Source organism: Trichosurus vulpecula, chromosome 2 (genome assembly GCF_011100635.1).
Source record: "Trichosurus vulpecula isolate mTriVul1 chromosome 2, mTriVul1.pri, whole genome shotgun sequence".
Classification (NCBI taxonomy): domain Eukaryota; kingdom Metazoa; phylum Chordata; class Mammalia; order Diprotodontia; family Phalangeridae; genus Trichosurus; species Trichosurus vulpecula.
In genome coordinates, this window is record NC_050574.1 from 312,037,514 (window position 1) to 312,058,957 (window position 21,444).

Consider the following 21,444-nt stretch of genomic DNA (forward strand, 5'->3'; position numbering starts at 1 on the left):
TGGTTCGGTTACACAAGCACAGGAATTCTGGAATTGTTAGCATGTCAGGAGATTTTGATGGATGGCTTTAGGCTGCAACACTTTGGCTCTCAGGTTCCTGGGAAACAGGGGGAGCTCCAACAAATCTAAACAGTTATTGATTAATATAAAAGTCATAAATCCCTCAGTGAACACCTGGTGCTGGTCACTTTGCCAGAGGGTGAGATCATCCAGAGTACAAAGGTTTGTTGTTATGCCAAGCTCAGAGCATAGCCTGCTTGCTGGGCCTTAGCTCTGGGAAACAGGGTGTCTCCAAATACCTTGACACCTGCTTGTAATATATAATGCGTAATAAATGCCTGTATCTCTCAGAGTGTTTGGTACACAAAAGTCATTCCATAAATATTTGTTGAATGAATAAATGAGTTACTGAGTGGATGAATGAAAATACAGACAAGAGTACCTCTGTTGGGTATCACAGAATATATTTTCTCCCTTTTAGGCTCCCTACATCCAAAATCGCTCCTCTCCGCTATTGGTAAAGGAACAAGTTGTGACTATGGTTGTTTCCAATGGCCTCTACTATTCTCCAAGTTTTTGAAGTTACCAAAATTTCAGGTAATGGTAGCTAATTGGAAAGGGGAAAACAGTAGGGGAAATGGGGCAGGACTGAATCAGGGCACTGTCCCCCAGTGTTCATAAAGACTATGTCATCCCATTTCCAGGACCCAGTCTGCACAAGACTGAGCTGATTTTGGCCGTTAACTGGAAAGGTATCTGCTTCCTTGACAAATCAGAGAAGAAAATTTTGGACCTGACTTTCCCTGAGGTTACTGGCATAGTCACCAACAGGTTAGTGCCCTGAGCTGAAAAGAGGTCTTTTACCTGCCATGTGCCCTCTGGAGTGGCATGGCTACCTGTGTATCCTTGGGCAAAACATTTAACCTCTCTGCACCTCAGTTCCCTTAGCTGTCAATAAAGGGATTGGACTAGATCAGTCCATCAACAGCATTTATTAAACACTTACTACATGCTAGGCCCTCTGCTAAGGGCTGAAGATTCAAAGACAAGCAGAGAGAAAGATGGTCCCTGCCCTAAAAGAGTTTGCATTCTGATGGTGGGAGGCAACACATAAAGGCTGAAAGGTGAGGAAGGGAGAAAAGGAGGCACCTGAATTGAGGCATAATGATGGCTAAGTCTAGAGAATCAGGGATGGTTCTGGAGCCTTTTCCCAAAGTGGAGGTTATGGAAAGAACTCACCAAAGAAGGGACCTACAGGAACCCCAGACTAAATGAACTCTAAGGTAGTTTCCAGCTCTAAAATCCTATCATCCTATCATTAGAATGGGCCTAATGGTAATTGGATAAATCAGAATTGATTGAGGTGGAAACTCTGAATAGAGAGACCTGTTGGTCAGCCATGATTACTGACTTTTCCATCTGGAGCTTTCCCTCACAGAGTAGTATTCAGAATGCCCTCCTACCCATTGTCATCCCAAAATAACTATCCATCTGCCCTCCAAGCTTCATTTCTTTCGCTTAACCACTATTCTTTCCAGGCTCGTATTAAAATACAGATGCCCTAGTAAGAAGTGGTAACACATAGTCCCTAACTTTATATTTATTTGTTTGTTTGTTTATCTATTTATCTATTTAGTTATTTAGTTATTATGTTCTAAAATTATTACATAAACATATATTCCTAATTTTATATTTAGCTAACTGTAAATAAGTTGATTAGATCTTCCTTCCTGCTCAGGACTGTTGCAGTAATATAAAGGCATTGGGTGCTGAGAGCCTCAAAAGCAGAAGAGGCTGAAACAAGGACTGCTAGGTGAGGAGCACACACATTACTAAACTTCACAGTTTTGTTAAGGGCTGGCCCTTAACGAGGGCTGATCCCATCAGTCTCAGGCCACCTCAATCACTTAGCCTCCATTTCTTCTTTTTTTCCTTAGAAAAAAAAAATTGTTACTTATTTTTTAACATTCTTTTTCCAAATTTTGAGTTCCAAATTCTCTTCCTCCCTTCAGGCCCTCCACATCCATTGAGAAGGCAAGCAAAATGATACCAATTATACATGCAAAACATATTTCCATTTTTGCCATGTTACAAAAAAGTAAGAAAAAGTAAAAAAAGTATGCTTCAGTCTCCACTCAGAGTTTACCAGTTCTTTCTCTGAGTTTCCATTGTGAGTCTTTCAGAATTGTCTTAGAGCATTGTATTGACCAGAGTATCAACCTCCATTTCTCAACAGAAATTCATCTGTACCACAGGTGCTCCCATTCAGTGGTTTGTTTCTGAGTGGGGGCACTGAGGAGGGGGATTATGAATACATACCCACCAACATCCAACCTCCCTAAAAGATACTTCAGCTTGTACTGAAAGAGGATTGATGTTTCCTGTCACTTTAAAGACCTGAAAAACTTCTTTCCAAATCTCCATTTGTACTGGCATTAATCATACAACTAAAGTCTTTTGTTTATAATCAGACATGTGATAATAAGAGGAGACCTGATCAGGAGGTAAATAATATGTGGAAATATCAGATACTGGGGCAACAACCAAGAGGATCACATCTCTATCTCCTCCTGCCTCTTCCTTCCTCGACTGAGCAGGGTGGGCACTACTAACAAGCATCCCATAACTCTGCAGCAGCAGCTCTTCAGAGTCCTGGAAGAAGGGGATCCAGGGATCACTGAGCATCTAGGTGGTGCAGTAGTAGATAGAACGCTGGACTTGGAGTCAGGAAGACCCAAGTTCTAATCCAGCCTCAGACATTTACTAGCTGTGTGACCCTAGACAAGTTACTTAACCCCAGTCAGCTTTAGTTTCTTCATCCATAAGATAGGGATGCCAGCTATTAGATCACACCTGTCTGGCTCCGTATGCAGCTTTTTGTCCAGCATGGTGCACAAGATGGAAGGGAACTTAGTACAATGCCTGGCATATAGTAAGCACTTAATAAATGTGTGTTGAATGTTGACTAACTCTTTTAACTTCCCTTTCCCATTAGATCAAAAATGTCACCAAATGGGTGAAGTCTGGGACAGAGTCTATTTGGCCATTTCTGGAGTCTGACATCTCTAGGGCAACCTTCTCCAGGCAGCATCCCAGGAGTTGAGGGATAACATGTAGTTATGAAAGTTATTATCTCCATGGTCACATGGTAAATGCCAGGGCCAGGATTCAAACCCAGTGTTCTTTCGCCTACACCTTCCTTCTTTCCTGCTTTTAGAGGCTTTGTCTTTTGCCTTTCTCTTTTGGCTTCTGTTCTGACACCATTTTAGCTGAACGTTCTACCATATCTTTGGCCAGAACTTTTTCAAGTAAGATTTCCAAATTTGATGAATGAAAATTTCTCCTCTTTTATTTTTCTCCTCTCTTTTACCACAGGAACCAGGAAATAACTTAAATGCTGTAAAGAAAAGTAGGAACAGTCAGGCCTAAATAATTCATAGTCTGGTAAATCTGCAAATAAAATAATCCAATATTGGGAGAATCCATAGACTGAATCATTCACAATCAGACTGGATAGTGGAGAATAGTCCTCTAACTCTGAGGCCAAGGTTAGTCCTTGGTCTTAGTGATAACCAGCATTCTCATCCACAGGGCACCCCAGGTGTTTAAGCAGAATTTCACCCTGTCCACTTTGAATACAGAGGAGTATGTGTTTACCTCCAACGAGAGTGTGGACGTTGCTGAGCTAATTGCCATGTTCCTGGAGGGTCTGAAGAAGACATCCACATATGCTATGGCCACAAGAGATAAGAAATCCACAGGTACCCTGGTTCCAGGGAATAGGGGATGGGGGGCAAGGTGCTAAGCAGGGGTGTGATGTGCTAGGCAGGGGTAGACCCTATAATGGGCCAAGGATTCCATGATGCTGGTTGAAGCCTTCTTAGTTTGGTGGACGGTTGGGATTGGGGGGTGGGGGAGGGACTGATGGGGTGACAGTAGGGTGAGGGGGAGAGAATCCACAGTCATAAAGTTCCTGATCAGGCAAGAGCCAGAAGTAATCAAAGAAGATTCATGGAGCTGAAGGGCCAGAGATAAAACCCCTTTTTTTCATTATGAATAAGGTTATAAATAGCATGATAAAGTCTGAAGGGGTCTAGAGAAGGGCCAGGCTCTGGGGTTAGGCCATAGGGATCAGTACTGAGGTCAATTTAACAATTCAATTCCAGGAACACTTATTAAATCCCTACTATGTGTAAAGCACCGGGGATGCAAAGACAGTATAGTCCCTGACCTCAGAGAACCTGCATTCTACTTGACAATGGGGTGGAATTTGGCAAAAAGTCCTCTGGACTTGTTACATTCAGTGTTCTAGGTCCTCTGCGTCTCTTGGAACCAGCTCTACCCTCCAGCTTTCTCTGAATTCACTTCAGTCTTCCTCCTGGCTCTCTATGGCAAAAGTCATGTTCAAGCAACATCAGACAGCATCAGAGCAGAGCATATAGGAGGTTCTTAGAGTGAGAAACAGCCCAAATCTCGTATGAAGCACCAAGAGCACTGTCCTGGGAGTCAGGAGGCCTGGTTTCAGATTCACTAATTCAATAGCTATGTGATCTTAGACAAGTGACTGGCCCTCTTTGCACTTGTTTCCTCATCTGAACTCCAGCTTCTGCCCCCTACCAACCCCCATCACTAACTGCCTCTTGGACATTTTCAGCTGTATGTTTCCTATGCACCTCAAACTCAATATGCCCCAAACAGAATTCATTATCTTCCCACCCCTCAAAACCTCTCTTCCTGATTTCCTTCTTTCTGTCAAGGTCACACAGCTAGTAAGTGTTTGAGGCCGGCTTTGAACTTAGGGAGGTCTTCCTGACTCCAAACCCAGGGCTTCTATCTGCTGTGACACCTAGCTGCCTATAAGAAAGCCTATAAGAGGTCCAAACAGGAGACCCTAGAATGGGCTGAAGTAGTTGGAGAAGTACCATGGACTGCAAAGAAAGGAGGGAATCAGAATAGGGAAAATGAAGAAACATTGCCTAGGAGAGGCGAATTTTGAAGAAGGTAGTGATGATGGTTCCAACATGGTGATGGTTCAGAGATAGAGTCTCTGGGAAGTCTCTGGGAGACTATCTCTAGACTCCTAATACTGTAGGAAAGGGGTAAAATGGGAACCAGGATAACCCCATCCCTTCTGAAGATGGGTCCCAAAGAAATGGATGCAAACTACTATCCCTATTTGTTCCTCTTCTCTGGGTCTTTCTTGGCCTTGAGACTCCAAAAATACCTGATTTTCAGGGCCGAGGCATAATATGTTAGCAATATCCCCCTCCCCTCCAACTTATTCTTCCTGCCACATTGGCATAGCCCTTCTTTCCAGGTAGACTATACCCTGTGTTTATCTTTGGGCTTCCAGATGACCCCACCATCCTGACGTATAAAAGAGGAGACTTGTTGATCCTGACCGAAGGTGAAGGTCTAGCACCCAGTGGCAACTGGATACCGGCCCAAAATGACAGGACGGGCAAGACTGGAGTAGTATCCATTGAAAGCATCTATATCATCCCCACCATTGTGAAGCCTACCCCGCAGATGATGGTAATGATACTCTCTTACATTTGTAGCATTCTGCGCTTTTCAAAACACTCTTACAACCCTGAATATTCAACAAGATTTACCCCTGTTTTACAGATGAAACTAGGGTCAGAGCATTGAAGTGACTTACCCACAATCTTAAAACAAATTAGTTGCAAAGTCAGGACTTGAACACAGTACTCAGAACTTCTTCCACTATACCTTACAGAGCTAAATGTAAAGCAGAACTATCTGCTATTTTTTACCTGTGGGCAAGATCTGAGCTATCTCACTTTTTGTCATAGATTTATGGCCCTCCCTAAGTCCCCAGTCTTGTGCTTCTCCCCATCACCTTTCCTACCACCCCTGGTAGATGTTTCTGTCCCTACCCCTAACAGAGACCATTATCTGCCACGAGGTAGGAAGAGAGGGTGGTTCTGTGTCAGGAGAAGCCTCCACACTCCTTTCTGACTTGTGCGTGGGTCAATGTCTTTCTTGTTTAGCCCCGATGATACCAAGATCAAAAGCCCTGAGGTCCCTGAGCTCGCAAACCCTGGAACTGTGAAAGAATACAAAAGTGACTGGTTCAAAAAAGCAAAAAGGACAGTCAACCGTCCTGAATGTCTTACTTATTCATAGATCATGGAATATCAGGGCTGGAAGGGACCCTGAAGGTCATCTAGTTAGCTCTCCTTTCTCTTACAGACAAGGAAACCGAGGCAAATGCAGGGAAGGAAAGTGATTGCCCATGGTCAATGCAGCAAGGGAAACTAAAGCACTAAAACTCACATCTCTCGAGGTCCAGCTCTTTCCATTCCCTCTCGTTCACTGGTCTGGACACAAGAGACTGGATAGGGTGACCTCTAGAGGTCTCTTCCTAGTCTGGAATTCTGAGGCAAAGGCAGTATTCTGAGCAGTGGCCAGAGAGTCCATTCCTCATGGTGGAGATGGAAAAAGAGGCCTCTGTTTCCTCTGAGGCTCCACTTACCTTGGGTTAAACCTCCTCTTGTGGGGAGGCCAGAGCAGGGCAGTGACGGCTGGGGATCTGGAGACCACAGCTGAGTGGTTCCCTTCTCCTGAAGGAGCTCCTGCCTTCTCTATGATGCTCACCACCCCCCAGCCCTACCCCTAAAAATACAGCATCACTATGTGTTGTTATCCCCATTTTAGAGATTAGGATAGTGAAGTTCAGAGAGGTTAGTGACTTCCCTATCATCACACAGTTAGCAAATGCAGGAGAATTAAACTGGACTCTCCTGACTTTAAATTTGGTGCCTCCATCCCACTGCCAAAGCATAATGCACATAACATTTTTGACCCTTCAGAGCGGTCCCACAGTGGTTAACCCTTTCATTCTGGCAGGTCAGCAGGACTAGGAACTGTTATCAGCTGTTAATCAACAGCATTTATTAAGCACCTCCTATGAGTTTGTGATTTAAGCAATAAGAATACAAAGACAAAAGTGAAACAATCTCTGCCATTGCGGGCCTTACATTGTATTAGTGGAGGCAACAGGTACATACGCAAAATAAATTCAAAGTCTTTGGTGTGGGGGGAGGGAGGGAGTGGCATCAATGAGGATTTTCAGTGGGGAACTGGGAAAGCATTCCTATAGAAGGAGGTGCCTTAGCTTTGAAAGAAGCTAGGGGTTCTAAGATGGATGGGAGGAAAGAGAGCATGGCAGGCATGGAAGGAAGCATAATATCACAAATGAGACACAGGAAGAAGGCCAGTTTTGCTGGACCTTAGAGGTTACGAAGGGGAGGAGACTATAATAAGCCAAACCGGAGGCAGTTTGAGTGTGGCCTTAAATGCCAAATAAGGGAGTTTATGATAGGTTGGAGCTAGGTTGTGAAGGACTTTAAATATCAGGTTGAAGATTTTATATTTTATCCTCCAGGCAATAGGAAGCCATTGAAAATTTCTGAGTAGGAAAATAACATTGTTAGGTCTGTATTTATGAATGTTGATGTGGAAGTTATGAAGAAGATGGACTAAAGAGGGGGCATCCTGGGAACAGGGAGGTTACTGTAGGTTATTGCTCTAGTCCAGAGGAGAAATGGCAAGAGCCCATACTAAAGTTGTTGCCACCTTGCCTACAAACAAAAAGAATGGGGAATTTAGGAGGAAATGGAAAAGGGGGCATACGGGAAAGAGATTATGGGGGTAAATGGACAAGATTCGGCTACCGGTAGCATATGCAAGATGGGGAGCGGAAAGAGGTAAATTTTCTAGCCATGGTATGGAAAAGTAGAATTCATTAGGGTCCCCACCTTCCAGAGTAGGGGAATCAATCGATCCATCAACAAACATTTGTTAAAACCCACTATGTGTCAAGTACTAGGCTAGAGCCTGAGGCTGCAAAAACACAACTGAAAATTTCCCTGCCCTCAGGGAGTTTACAGTCTGGCTGGGGGAGACAACATATACCTATGGGTAGATGTAAAATAGATAGAAGCTAATTTGGGAGAAAGGCACTAGCATATTGGGGTAAGAGGAGAGGTGAAGGGGGAAAAGGCTCATATAAAAGGTGGCATTTGAGCTGAGCCTTAAAGAGATCAAAGATTCCAAGAGATGGGGGTGAGGAGGCAGTACATTCTAGGGATGGTGGATAGTGGGGAAGGGTCAGTCAGTGCAAAGGCACTGAGATAGGTGGGAACTGGAGTTAGCAGTGGAGCTGTTAGTCTTACAAGTACAGAGGAACTAGTGTGGAAGGATATAGAGTTTAATTCTAGATTAGGAAATACCAAGAGATCAGGTCTCCAGGAGCAGGGCAGAATTCATATGCAATACCAACTCTGGGGCTTCATCCCAAGAGGGCAGGGAATGAGGGTCACCCAGAGGATATGCATTTGACTCTGACAGGCTATGTGTGTGAGGCCCTGGTCCTCTTAGTAATTAGCTTGGTGTCTGAGGTCAGTTAGATTAAAAAAAGAAGCTCTTTGCCCACCCATCAATCAATCAAAAAGCATTTATTGAGTAGTTGCTATGTGCCAGACACCGGGGATTGAAAGAAAGACAAAAACGTGGTCCCTGACCTCAAAGAGCTCCCAGTTTGAAGGAGGAGACAGCATGCAAACAGTTTCACAGATACAAGATGTATACCGGATAGATAGGTAATCTCAGAGGGATGGCACTGGCAGCTGGGAGGATTGGGAAGGGCCTCAACAGAAGGTGGGATCTGAGCTGAGTCTTGGAGGATCCAGGAAGCAGAGGTAAGAGAAAGATTCCAGGCATGGAGCCCAGCCAGGAAGAAGACTGGAAAGATAGAAAGGGGCTAGATTATGAAGGACTTTAAAAACTAAACAGAATTTTACGTTTGATCCTGGAGGTAATAGAGTCACAGAAGTTTATTGAGTGGGATCAGCAGAATGGAGGATGGAGTGGAGCAGAGAGAGAGAGTGATGAGGAAAGTAAACCAACTAGATGTCTATTGCTAGTAGGATGCGATGAGGGTCTTCACCAGAGTGTGCCTATGTGGGTAGAGAGAAAGGGATGTGTTGCGGGAGATGTTTTTAATGTAAAAAGGCAGGCCCTAGCAACCATTTGGCTATTTGGGATAAGTGGGCAAGGAGTCTGAGTGCATGAGCTTGAGTAACTAAGGAAAATGATTAGGTTAGATGTTGGCTTCTGTGGTAAAGGTCACACTGTCTCTTCTCTAATGTGTCCTTGGTACTTTGGGCTGAGTTCATGCCCATGTCATCAGCTGGGAAAGATTAGGAGCTTGGGACTATGGATAGGTGTTTTCCTCTTTGGAGAGCCCTTCCTCCAGACTTGGCCTCAAGCATTCAGTGTATAATTATGGGACAGAATCTTGTCGGGGCTCAGGCTTGCTGCATGAAGAGAGAGTGTTGCTACACTTTGGGTATCTGTATTTCTAGAGTCTGTTGGCAATGTCCCCTGAGGATCGGAAGCTGGCCACCTTGAAAGCACAGCCACAAGAACATGCAGAAGAAGAGTTGAAGGGAAAGCTATACACACTAGAGGAGTATTCCTACGAATACTTCAGGTAATACTCCTAGGTAACACTACCCTCTACCCTCACAAACAGGTGAGACCCAGTTCTGGAGTTATACACCCAAGGAAAGAGGCTCCTTAGTTCAGCCTCCATCAGTATCTTTTTCTTTTGTGGATACGTTTTGCTTTAACACAGCAGACACATCCCAACAAACATGTAACTAATGCCACTCAACAAAGTATATTCCCCAAGAACAGTTAAGAAAAATTGCTCAGAGAACCAGGAGAACATTGTACACAGCAACAGCAACATTGTACGATGATTAACTATGATAAACTTAGCTCTTCTCAGCAATACAATGATCCAAGACAATTTCAAAAGATTCATGATGGAAAATGCTGTCTACATCCAGAGAAAGAACTATGGAGTTTGAATGCAGATCGAAACATACTGTTTTCACTTGTTTTTTATTTTTTCTTTCTTGTGGTTTTTCCCTTTTGTTCTGATTCTTCTTTCACAACATGACTAATGTGGAAATATATTTAATATGATTGTACATGTATAACCTATATCAGATTGCTTGCAGTCTTTGGGAGGGGAAAGGAGAAGCAGGGAGGAAGAAAAATTTGGAACTCAGACATTTACAAAATGAATGTTGAAAACTATCTTTACATGTAATTAAAAAAAATAAAATTCTATTAAGGAGAAAAAAGAAAGAAAAATTGCTCAAAAGGAGGATTGAAACTGATAGTACTCATCATTTTATCACCAAAAAAGTAGAATGTGAACTTTCTTTTCAATGCTTTAGGGCCAATGCGGTCCATTGTCTTTGACCTGAGTTTTGTTGGTGTTTAATATCGTTATCATTTACTTCAAGGGTTCTTTACCTTTTTGTGTGTGTCAGTCTGCCAAGAATGGCAGTGTCAGTCACTCAAAATGCCTTTGGCAGTCTGCCAAGTGGACATGCCTATGGACCCCTTCTCAGAATATTGTTTTTAAATGCATGAAAGAAAACACATCTAATTATAAAGGAAAACAATCCTTCTCAGAATGATGCTTGTGTTGTAACAGAAGAATTGCTAAATTTCAACTAGAGGTTAGTGAAAATAAAGATATAGAAGATGGCAGCTGGAAAGCAGGGACTTGCGTGAGCTCCCCACCCCAGGTCCCTCTAAAAACCTATAAAATTGCTCTGAACAAATTCTAGAACTGCAGAACCCACAAAATAGCAGATGGAAGCAGGGCTCCAGCCCAGGACAGCCTGGATGGTCACTGGGTAAGGTCTATCGGGCACGGAGCTGGGAGCAAAGCGGAGCAGAGCCCAGCGTGGGCAGCAGCAGGACCAACCAGAACAGGAGCCAGGCGGAACAGGCCCTAGTGCCCTGAATCAGTGAGCTGTGGCAGTTACCAGACTTCTCAACCCACAAACACCAAAGACAACAGAGAAGGTTAGTAGGAAAAGCTGCAGGGAAGGAGTTCACGGTTCAGCCACTGCCCTGGGGGCAGTGGGGGTGGTGCAGCTACAGAAGTACAGCTGCAGTTGCTCCTGGCCCCAGGCCCACCTGGTGGGAGGAATTAAGTGGCAGAGCAGAGCAGAAGTGCAGAGCCTGCTTAAGATCTGAGTCAGATCCTGGTTGGTGGTTCTTGGGGGAGGAGGAGCGCTGGTGTGGCAGAGCTGGCTGTATAGAAATAGCTCTGAAAACAACAGTTCATCCCCTCCAGCTTAGAACAAAGTACTCTCTACTCCACAAGGAAAAACTCAAGGGTCAAGTACGTTGGCTGGGAACATAGCCAGGCAGCAAAAACAGACTCGGATTCAGACTCATTGGAATCTTTCTTTGGTGACAAAGAAGACCAAAACATACAGCCAGAAGAAGTCAACAAAGTCAAAGACCCTACATCAAAAGCCTCCAAGAAAAACATGAACTGGTCTCAGGCCATGGAAGAGCTCAAAAAGGATTTGGAAAAGCAAGTTAGAGAAGTAGAGGAAAAATTGGAAAGAGAAATGAGAATGATGCAAGAAAACCATGAAAAACAAGTCAATGACTTGCTAAAGGAGATCCAAAAAAATACTGAAGAAAACAACACCTTTAAAAATAGACTACCTCAAATGGCAAAAGAGCTCCAAAAAGCCAGTGAGGAGAAGAATGCCTTGAAAGGCAGAATTAGCCAAATTGAAAAGGAAGTCCAAAAGACCACTGAAGATAATACTACCTTAAAAATTAGACTGGAGCAAGTGGAAGCTAGTGACTTTATGAGAAATCAAGATATTATAAAACAGAACCAAAGGAATGAAAAAGTGGAAGACTGTGAAATATCTCATTGGGAAAACCACTGACCTGGAAAACAGATCCAGGAGAGATAATTTAAAAATTATTGGACTACCTGAAAGCCATGATCAAAAAAGGAGCCTAGATATCATCTTTCAAGAAATCATCAAGGAGAACTGGCCTGATATTCTAGAGCCAGAGGGTAAAATAGAAATTGAAAGAATCTACCAATTGCCTCATCAAAAAGATCCCAAAAAGAAAATCCTAGGAATATTGTTGCCAAATTCCAGAGCTCCCAGATCAAGGAAAAAATACTGCAAGCAGCCAGAAAGAAACAATTTGAGTATTGTGGAAACACAATCAGAATAACACAAGATCTATCAGCTTCTACATTAAGGGATCAAAGGGCTTGGAATATGATATTCCGGAGGTCAATGGAGCTAGGATTAAATCCAAGAATCACCTACCCAGCAAAACTGAGTATGATGCTCCAAGGCAAAATATGTACTTTCAATAAAATAGAGAACTTTCAAGCTTTCTCAGTGAAAAGACCAGAGCTGAATAGAAAATTTGACTTTCAAACACAAGAATCAAGAGAAGCATGAAAAGGCAAACAAGAAAGAGAAATCACAAGGGACTTACTAAAGTTGAACTGTTTTGTTTACATTCCTACATGGAAATATGATGTGTATGATTCATGAGACCTCAGTATTAGGGTAGCTGAAGGGAATAGATAGGGGGAGGAGGTAATCAAAAGCAAACACTTTCAAAAAGGGACAGGGTCAAGGGAGAAAATTGAATAAAGGGGGATAGGTTAGGAAGGAGCAAAATATAGTAAGTCTTTCACAACATGAGTATTGTGGAAGGGTTTTACATAATTATACACATGTTGCCTATGTTGAATTGATTGCCTTCCTAGGGAGGGTGGGTGGGGAGGGAAGAGGGGAGAGAATTTGGAACTCAAAGTTTTAAAAACAGATGTTCAAAAAAAAAGTTTTTCCATGCAACTGGGAAATAAGATACACAGGCAATGGGGCATAGAAATTTATCTTGCCCTACAAGAAAGTAAGGGAAAAGGGGATAGGAGGGGAGTGGGGTGACAGAAGGGAGGGTTGACTGGGGAACAGGGCAATCAGAATATATGCCGTCTTGGAGTGGGCGGGAGGGTAGAAATGGGGAGAAAATTTGAAATTCAAACTCTTTTGAAAATCAATGCTGAAAACTAAATATATTAAATAAATTAAATAAAAAAGACAGTTTATTTGTCCCAAAGTGACACGATGTCTCTCTCAGCCCTTCACTTTAATATAACCCTCCTCTCATTGTGTTATCTAATCAGACTTGATTGCTGCCCCTCAGGAACACCTACTCTTTGAAGGATGTATAATCCGTGAGTCTGCCACCATGATTGTCTTTGGTCTAAGAGAGACAGTCAAATCACCATCCTTTTGTTACTAACGTGCTGGCCTTATTAATAAAGTGATTAAATTACTCAGAAACTAAAAAAAAAAGAAAATAAAGATATATTTTTTTCATCTAGGTTCCCCCAAATTTACCTATATGCCCCAGATCAAGAACCCCTGATTTACATTATTGCTTTCTTCTGTATACATCACTCTATAGAAGTCTTCCTATGTAACTCTGAGTTCTTCTCAATGATATTCCAACACTTTCTATAGCACCCTTTGGCTAGCCATCTCTTATCACTGGCTACATAGTGTAGTTGATTAGGGAGTTGGGAGATGTAAGGCTGCAAAATGAAGCAGGTGGGGCCAATTTGTGGATATTTCACTAGGTCCAAGGGCTCTCATGTGGACTTAACAATAGGGGTTGGGCTGAAGATAAGTGGTAGAGTAGAAGGAGAGAGAAGCGTCAGCTGGCTAAAATCTGGGAAAAGGAAATGTCTGAGAGAATTGAAAAGTAAATGGTGGAGAAAGAAAAAGGAAAAGAGGGGGAAAAAAAAGAAATGTGTAGCAAATGAGACAAAACTAAATGCCTTTGGATCTCATAAATTGGTGACCTCCCCCTTTTTCAAGTCTTTGATATGGGGCTGACAAAGAGAAGGCACTCAGTAAAGACTTATTTGAGCTAACTCAGCTGCTCAGATCTGTTTAAGCCTTAGGATTCCTTCCCTCTAGTCCTAGTCTTGACTCTGTTGTTCCGACTGACTGATTCCATCATGGAGAGGTTTCCCTGACAAGAGTCCTTAGGCCACAACCAAGCATCTCTCCTTATCTAGGCTCCCTGAAAAGGAGACTATCAACAAAGCCATGTTCCCCAAGGCACGAGGTAAGAGCCAGCTGTGGGAGCACTCCTGGGAGCCTCTCAAACAACCTCTCCTGAAGAGAGTCCATGCCAACGTGGACCTTAGGGACATCGCCTGCCAGACCTTTGCTGATATCCTTTCTCTTATGGGTTGGGCCTCCCTCCCCAATTCCATGGAGTGGGGGCAGAGAGTGAGCACTATGCTTTTCCAGGTATTCCTTATTAATATGACCCCAAGTTGAGGTGGGGGACAAGGAGTAGAATCTCATCCATGCATACTCCCCTGTAGAATTCCTGTTTTGTGTCCCCCAGGATGAGAACTAAGAGCAGACCATGCCCTGGCCTCTTCATGACGAGCAATAAGTCACTGCTGCCCCAACTTCAGAAATTCATTGAGACAGAAGAAGAAATAGCTATTCAGTCCAAAGTCACAGAATAACAAGTACCAAACAGACTGATGATTCAGGAGGGTCCCTCAACCTAGGATTTACTGTGTGACTTCGGGCAAATCATTTGCCCAATCTGGGCCCATTATGCTCCTCTGACTATAAAGTAAGAACAATAATGCAGAGATATACCCACCAATGTTTGCACCTGAGGCAGGCATGTACTCCTGAAGAAGGAGGTCTGCCCCAGGATACAAGGAGGTTTCTATGTTGTTGAAGGAGGAGCAGACACACTGTGGAAGGAACTCACTACTATCCTCCCTGGGGATGGGGACAGGGCTGTCAAGATAAGAAGTTCCTCCCTGGACAGTGTTGCCCTATAAATTCCATACCCTGGGACAAAGCCCCATGGCTCCACCTAGTTAAAATAATGGCTGTTCCTACCTGCTTTGTAGGATTTAATTAACCTTTAAAAAAAAACTCTCAAGAAAGTTTAAACTCCTTAGAGGCCATTGCTGTATAAATTTAAATTATGCAAATATATAAAATCTCAATCAGAAATAAGTTAACTGAAATTCTTTTACCACCCTCAGCTTTAGGGGAAAAAGTGACAAGTGACAAAAAAATGGGCTGATATTTGGAATTTAGTAAAAAGAAAAAAAAGCAACTTTCCTGGAGTGCTCAGCACTGACTGAGCCTCTCTGCCTAAGGCTGATACAGAGATAATGGCTATTCAGGACAACGCAGGTGAGCCCAAGAAGATCCTCAGCAAAGACAAATTCAGTCTGGTCATTAGACTGGACTGTCTGAGGTGGGAAAGGGGCCTCAGATCATTTTCAACAACAGGGCAAAACCAAAAAGAAATTTCAAGTTCACTTGTGATTACCCCCAGAATTCAACAAACCATTCTAATAGTTGACATTTATTTATTTATTTAGCTGACACTTTACATATTCAGGGCATCCCCAAAGATATCAAAGCTTAAAACTGTGCTTGGACTTTTGGAACACCAACATTTTATCATTCAAGTCTCCTAACAACCCTATGAAGTAGGTCCTGTAAGTTTTATTTCTGCTTCAGTATAAAGAAACGCAGGCTCAGAGAGTTTACATGGTTGGCCTATGATCCCACAGCACATAAATGGCAGGGGAAAGATGCGGGTTATGGGTTATAGATTTAGAACTATGTAGAAAGGACTTAGCTGCTATCGAATCTAATCCCATCATTTCATAGATGAAGAAACTGAAGTACAGAGAGATGCGCTTATCTCAGGGTCACGTGGCTATGGACAGGATTTGAACCTAGGTCTTCTTGACACCAAGGCTAGCATTCCATCTAGTATGTGGTGCTGCTTCTAAATGCCCCTGCTCCCAGTCTCTATTCAGGGCAACGTCAGGATACCATGGGTAGTGAGACACTGTGGAAGTTGGATCCTGCCTGGAAAGATGAGTATCCATCTGCTTGCACAGGCCAGACCATCCTTTGTACTCAGAGCCCTCCCCACCTCCACCTCCCAACAGTGAGATGTGTATCCTAAGCCATATCTCCATTAGTGGGGATGAGCTGCATTTAGCCATTAATACTCTCTCTTTCACGCAAACCCCGTATTTGGAAGATGACTGGCCATGGATCAGTCTGTGACCAGGGTCATTGTGTGGCCATGGAACCAAGTTCTTATGGAATTCAAACCTATAATTTGTCATCACGAATAATAATAATATTTATACAGCACTTTAAAATTTTGTAAAGTACATTACGTAAATTATCTCATTTGATCTTCAACAACACTGTGAGGTAGGTGCTGTTATTATTCCCATTTTACAGATGAGGAAACGGAGGCTAAAAGAAGTTTCGTGACTTGCCTAAGGTCACCAGCTGACCCTAGCTGTGTCTGAGGAAGGATTTGAGTTCAGGTCTTCTTTTTCTAGCTTTTTCAGTTGCACGCCCAATTTCATTGATCTCCTCTTTCTCTATTTTATTTCATGTAAGCACTTAGAGATATAAATTTTCCCCTAGAACTGCTTTGCTGCATCCCATAAGTTTGATATGTTGTCTCATATTGTCATTCCTCTGAATTAAGTTATGGATTGTTTCTATGATTTGTTGTTCAACCCACCTCATTCTTAGGATTAGATTATTTAGTTTCCAGTTAATTTTTAGTCTATCGTTCCATGGCCCTTTATTATATGTTAATTTATTGCACTATGATCTGAAAAGGATGCATTTAATATTTCTTCCTTTCTGCAGGATGTGAGGTTTTAATGCTCTAGTTACTTTTTATGTAGGTGCAATACCACTGAGAAAAAGGTATATTCCTTTCAATCCATCCAATTTTTCTCCAAGGTCTAATATCTAACTTTTCTAAAATTCTGTTCACCTTTTTTCCTCTATTACAGTTAGATTTTTAATCTAGTTCTGAGAGGGAGAAGTTGAAGTCCCCCACTAGTATAGTATGTATGTCTTCCTGTAACTCACTTAATTCTCCAAAAAATTTGATGCCATACACCTGGTGCATATATGTTTAGTATTGATATTATTTTGTTGTCTATGGCAGTGCTTAAATGTGGGTTGTGACCTCATATGGGATCTCAAAAAATTTGGCAACATAAAAGTTTTCTGAATGCACAATGACCAAAAATTAATTAAAAATCAAATGCATAATGAATCCAAGGTGTTTCTGGCAGCATTGCCTTTGTTATACCACACAACTTCACTGCAGCCTTGGTTCTGAATACAAAGCATGCACACTTTGTACTGTGCATGCCCTCAGGCCACACAATGCCAACAAATGCTGCCAAAAGGCCAAAAGGGGTCATGATCTACGTGATACCTTTTAGCAGGGTATAGTTTCTTCCTTATCTCTTTTAATTAGATCTATTTTTGCTTTTGCTTGTCTGAGATCAGGATTGCTCCTGCTTTTTTTTACTTCAGCTGAAGCATAATATATTCTACTCCATCCTTTTACTTTATCCTGTGTGTATCTCCATGTTTCAAATGTGTTTCTTGTAAACATCTATTGTAGGATTATGGTTTTAATCCACTCTGCTATCAGCTTCTGTTAATGGGAGAGTTCATCCCATTCATTCACAGTTATGGTTACTAACTGTGTCTTTTTCTCCAGCCTATTTTCACCCCTGTTTCTGCTTTTCTTCTCTTTCTCTCTTCCCCTCCTCATAGAGTTTTGCCTGTTACCCACTGCCTCCCTCAATCTGCCCTCCCTTCTATAAACCCCCCTCTCTAATCTTTCCCCTTTCCCCTCCTACTTCCCATAGGGTAGAGTAGATCTATATACCCATCTGTGTGTGTGTTTTCCCTCTTTGTAGCTCAGGTCTTCTTGATCCCAAGTCCTGTTCTCTACCCACTGTACCACCCACCTAGGGCTTCTAGCCCACTGTACTAATTGAGAGATGGTTTGCATCTTCAACTGCATATGTAACTTCCAGAGCCTCCACTTCTACTTTCCTACCCCACCAAAGTCTAGCAAATTCCCCTTTTCCTTCACCACCTCCCACCATCCTGAGTACATGGAGAACCCCATCCAAGCATGCCAGGGACCCTGTGGAGCCACTGACCAGATCTTTGCAGGCCATCCAGGAGGCTACATTGAGGGAGAGTTTACTGCCAGATCATGAAGCATTGACACACAACAATAACAGGTAGGCTATCAAAAAATTATCCAAAAAAAATTTTTTTTAAATCACAGAGCCAGGTTAAAAAAATTCTCTCTTAGTGACCAATCTGGGAATTATTTTGCATAACTATGCATATTTGTTACAAGGATTTTTTTTCTTTTTTTCAATAGGGAGGGAAGGTGGAAGGCAAAAATAGATTTTTGCACTATATGTGTGTATATATATATTGTACATACATATTACTATATACCTGTATGTACATATATATATATGTGTGTATATGTATATGTGTGTATATATATGTGTGTGTGTGTGTGTGTGTGTGTAATATACATATATAATACATACACTTACATATCTCACTTCTCCCTTAAAGGGTAAAAATCTGTTAGGTCTAAGGCTCTCCTAGGACTTTGAAAACTTTCTCCATATTTTCCTAAGGTTGATGTGTGGGAAATATATAGTTCCTGTCCCCTAAGGCTCCCTGGGATTTAGTGGGCTGCCCAAAGGCCCCTCGGCCAGCTCTTTCCTTATTGGCCATGCTGGGTGACAAGTGATGGCTGGTTGTTTCTTCAGTTACAGCTTGGAGCGAGGCTGGCAACTTCTCTGGCTCTGTACCGGCCTCTTCCCGCCTAGTAAACACTGCTGCCACCACCCGAAGTCATCGAGTCAAGGAGGAAGGATCAACAACACATTGCACCTGATTGCAGCAGAAGGATTCAAAGGGTAACGAGGTAATTGCTCCACCTGTCACTGAGCAGGTTTCTACTGAGCCTGTATTAATTAAATATGTCAAAGACAAGAAAGGAGAAATTATTGCCCTCAAGGGACTCCCATTCTAATTGGGGAAACCAAAATTTACTTACATTGAACAGGTAGAAAACAATACAGGAGAGAATACAATCATATTATCATTTAAGTTAGATCAGTGAAGGTCAGAGTAGTTTGGGGGGAGCCTTCTAGAGGAGGTGAAATTGAGTGAGCCTTCAAGGATGGTAGGATTTGATAAACAGAGAGAAATGGGGAAGGGGCAGAGAGAGGATGGGGTGAGGAAAGTCTGGCACATACGAGCAATGAGGAGACCAGACCGAAGATGAAGGACCTGCTCACACCTACTGCTTTAGAAGTTGGGGCTGTTCAATGAAGTAGCCTGGGACGTGGGTCATCCTGACCTCTTGGTTCCTTCCCCTCCTTTTCTACCTTATTCCCTAATTGTTGACAACTTCCCTGCTTGTGAAGTCTTCCCAGTGGGCAGGCTCAGGAGAAAGGTGGTATAGCATTCTAACTTACCCTTGTAAGGCTTCCCCCAGTTCTGGTAAAAGTTTGGGTGGGAAGGAAATGCTTGTTGATATTGAAATGAGATCTCATGTGATTATGAGATCATATGTGGTGGATTATCTGTGGGCATCAAACTCTATCCTCTTCCTGTCCCCTGTGGTTCCAGAAAAACAGTAGTCTGTAGAAGTTCAAGTGACTGTTTCTATCTATCATTTCTAGATAGTACTTCTCTCTGGGTCTCCCTCTCTTCATCTCTTACCCATCTCCATCTCTGTCACGATCTCATTTTCTTTCTTGTCTCATTGTGTCAGCCACATTATTCCCCTCTCTCTTCCCACCCCTCTCAGATGCAGTCTTTATGTGTATTTTCTCTATAACACAATCCCTGTTTCTTTCCTCCCTCTCTGACGTCTGTTTCTTTCTTCTCTCTCTGCCCTTTCCCTCTCTCCCATTCTCTTTTTCTGTTACCTGTTACTCCTCCCCCTCAACTTTGTGTTTCTCTGAAATCATTGTCTTTTCCCTCAAACCTTCCTTTCTTCCTAAGGGCACCATATCCACCCAGTCATCCAGGCTCACAACCAAGACATCCCTTGACTGCTCACACTCTCTCACCCCCCGTCCAATTAGTTGCCAATCCTGTCATGACCTATATCTGGCCACTGGACCCAGATAGCTCTGGAGGAGAGTGAGGCTGGTGACTTTGCACAGCCCTGCCTCACTTAAATGCAATTTACTTGAATGTCATGGCATCACCTCCTTGATGTCATGGTCCTCTTTGAAAACGAAGAACAAACAGCAACACAAAGTCCTGTTGATTCTATGATATGTAACAGCTCTATACAACTCACTTATCTGTCCTGACACAGCCACCAGGCCCTCACTGCCTCATACCTGGACTATTGGAAGAGTCTTCTTGACTCAGTTTTCTTCCCCGATCCATCCACCATCCACTCAGATGTCAAAATTATTTTCCTAAAGCACAGGTCTTACCACATCCCCAAACTACTCAATAAACTCCAGTAGCTTCCTATCACCTCCAGGATCAAATGTAAACTTTTCTGCTTGTCTTTTAAAGCTCTTCATAACCTGGCCCCTTCATACCTCTCCAATCTTCCAATACCTTACTTTCCTCCAATTACTCTTCGATCCAGTGACCCGGGCTTCATGCCGTTCCTCACACAAGACACTCCATGTCCAAATGCAAGGCATTGGTACTGGCTGTCCCCATGCCTGGAATGCTCTTCTGCTGTATCTCTGCTTCCTGAGTTACCTGACTTCCTTCAGGCCCTGCTCAAACCCCATCTTCAACAACAAGTCTTTCCTGATCCCCCTTAATTCTTATGCCTTCCATATGGGATTATCTCCATTTATCCTTGTGTGTATATACATACACACACACACATACACATACACATATATACACATATATGTGTACGTATGCTTGTTGGTACACACTTGTTCACATGTTGTCTCTCTCATTAGACTGTGAGTTCTTTATGAGCAGAGATTGTTTTTTGCCTTTCTCAGTATACCCAGCGCTTAACACGATGCCTGGTACATATTAGGTGCTTAATAAATGCTTGCTGACTTTCTCCAACTTTGTCATCTGTTTCTTCCTCCCCATTTCCTCCTCCTCCCCTTGTCTCTTATAACCTTCTGTTGTCAGGGAGTTGGGGTTTAGAGAGTAAGGTGTCTCTACTCCATCCAGATCTAGGCAGCAACAACCCAGAGAGACCTCACTGAGAGCATAGGAGTTGCTGTACCCTGGCCAGGGCTATCTCCTCTAGGAGAATCTCTGCGAGTGAATTGGGAAGGAGAAGGCCTGAGACCTGAGGAGCAAAGTTAAACTATGGACCTCCAGACTTTTCTGGTGCTGATCCAGAGAAACTTGGGCCCCACAGAGGTCTCCTCATCCTTTCCTAATTCGGAGACTGGTTCATCCTTCCTGCTCTAGCCCAAGATGAATGGTATATAGACCTCTCTCATTTCAACTATTTGACATCAGACTCTAGCCGGATTATACATGGCACATAGCCATGAGGGCTTTACTCCAATAGTTCTCAAAGTCCCCAGTCACTGACTTGACTCCTGCTGGAAATAGTATAATGGCCAACTTGGGTACAGCTTCCTCTTCTAATTCCCCC

General features: G+C 42.9%; 1 protein-coding gene across 1 annotated transcript in view; it reads left to right on the plus strand.

The window, feature by feature from the left end:
- The window catches only part of MYO7B (myosin VIIB), a 145,578-nt gene that overhangs the window by 105,551 nt on the left and 18,583 nt on the right, over positions 1-21,444 (plus strand). Inside the window, 13 exon segments of the mRNA XM_036744081.1 lie at positions 482-539; positions 542-571; positions 574-597; positions 705-831; positions 3,592-3,761; positions 5,354-5,535; positions 9,393-9,520; positions 13,979-14,154; positions 15,836-15,874; positions 17,955-17,973; positions 17,975-18,046; positions 18,599-18,657; positions 18,660-18,756. Coding sequence (XP_036599976.1) covers positions 482-539; positions 542-571; positions 574-597; positions 705-831; positions 3,592-3,761; positions 5,354-5,535; positions 9,393-9,520; positions 13,979-14,154; positions 15,836-15,874; positions 17,955-17,973; positions 17,975-18,046; positions 18,599-18,657; positions 18,660-18,756 — 1,181 coding nt within the window.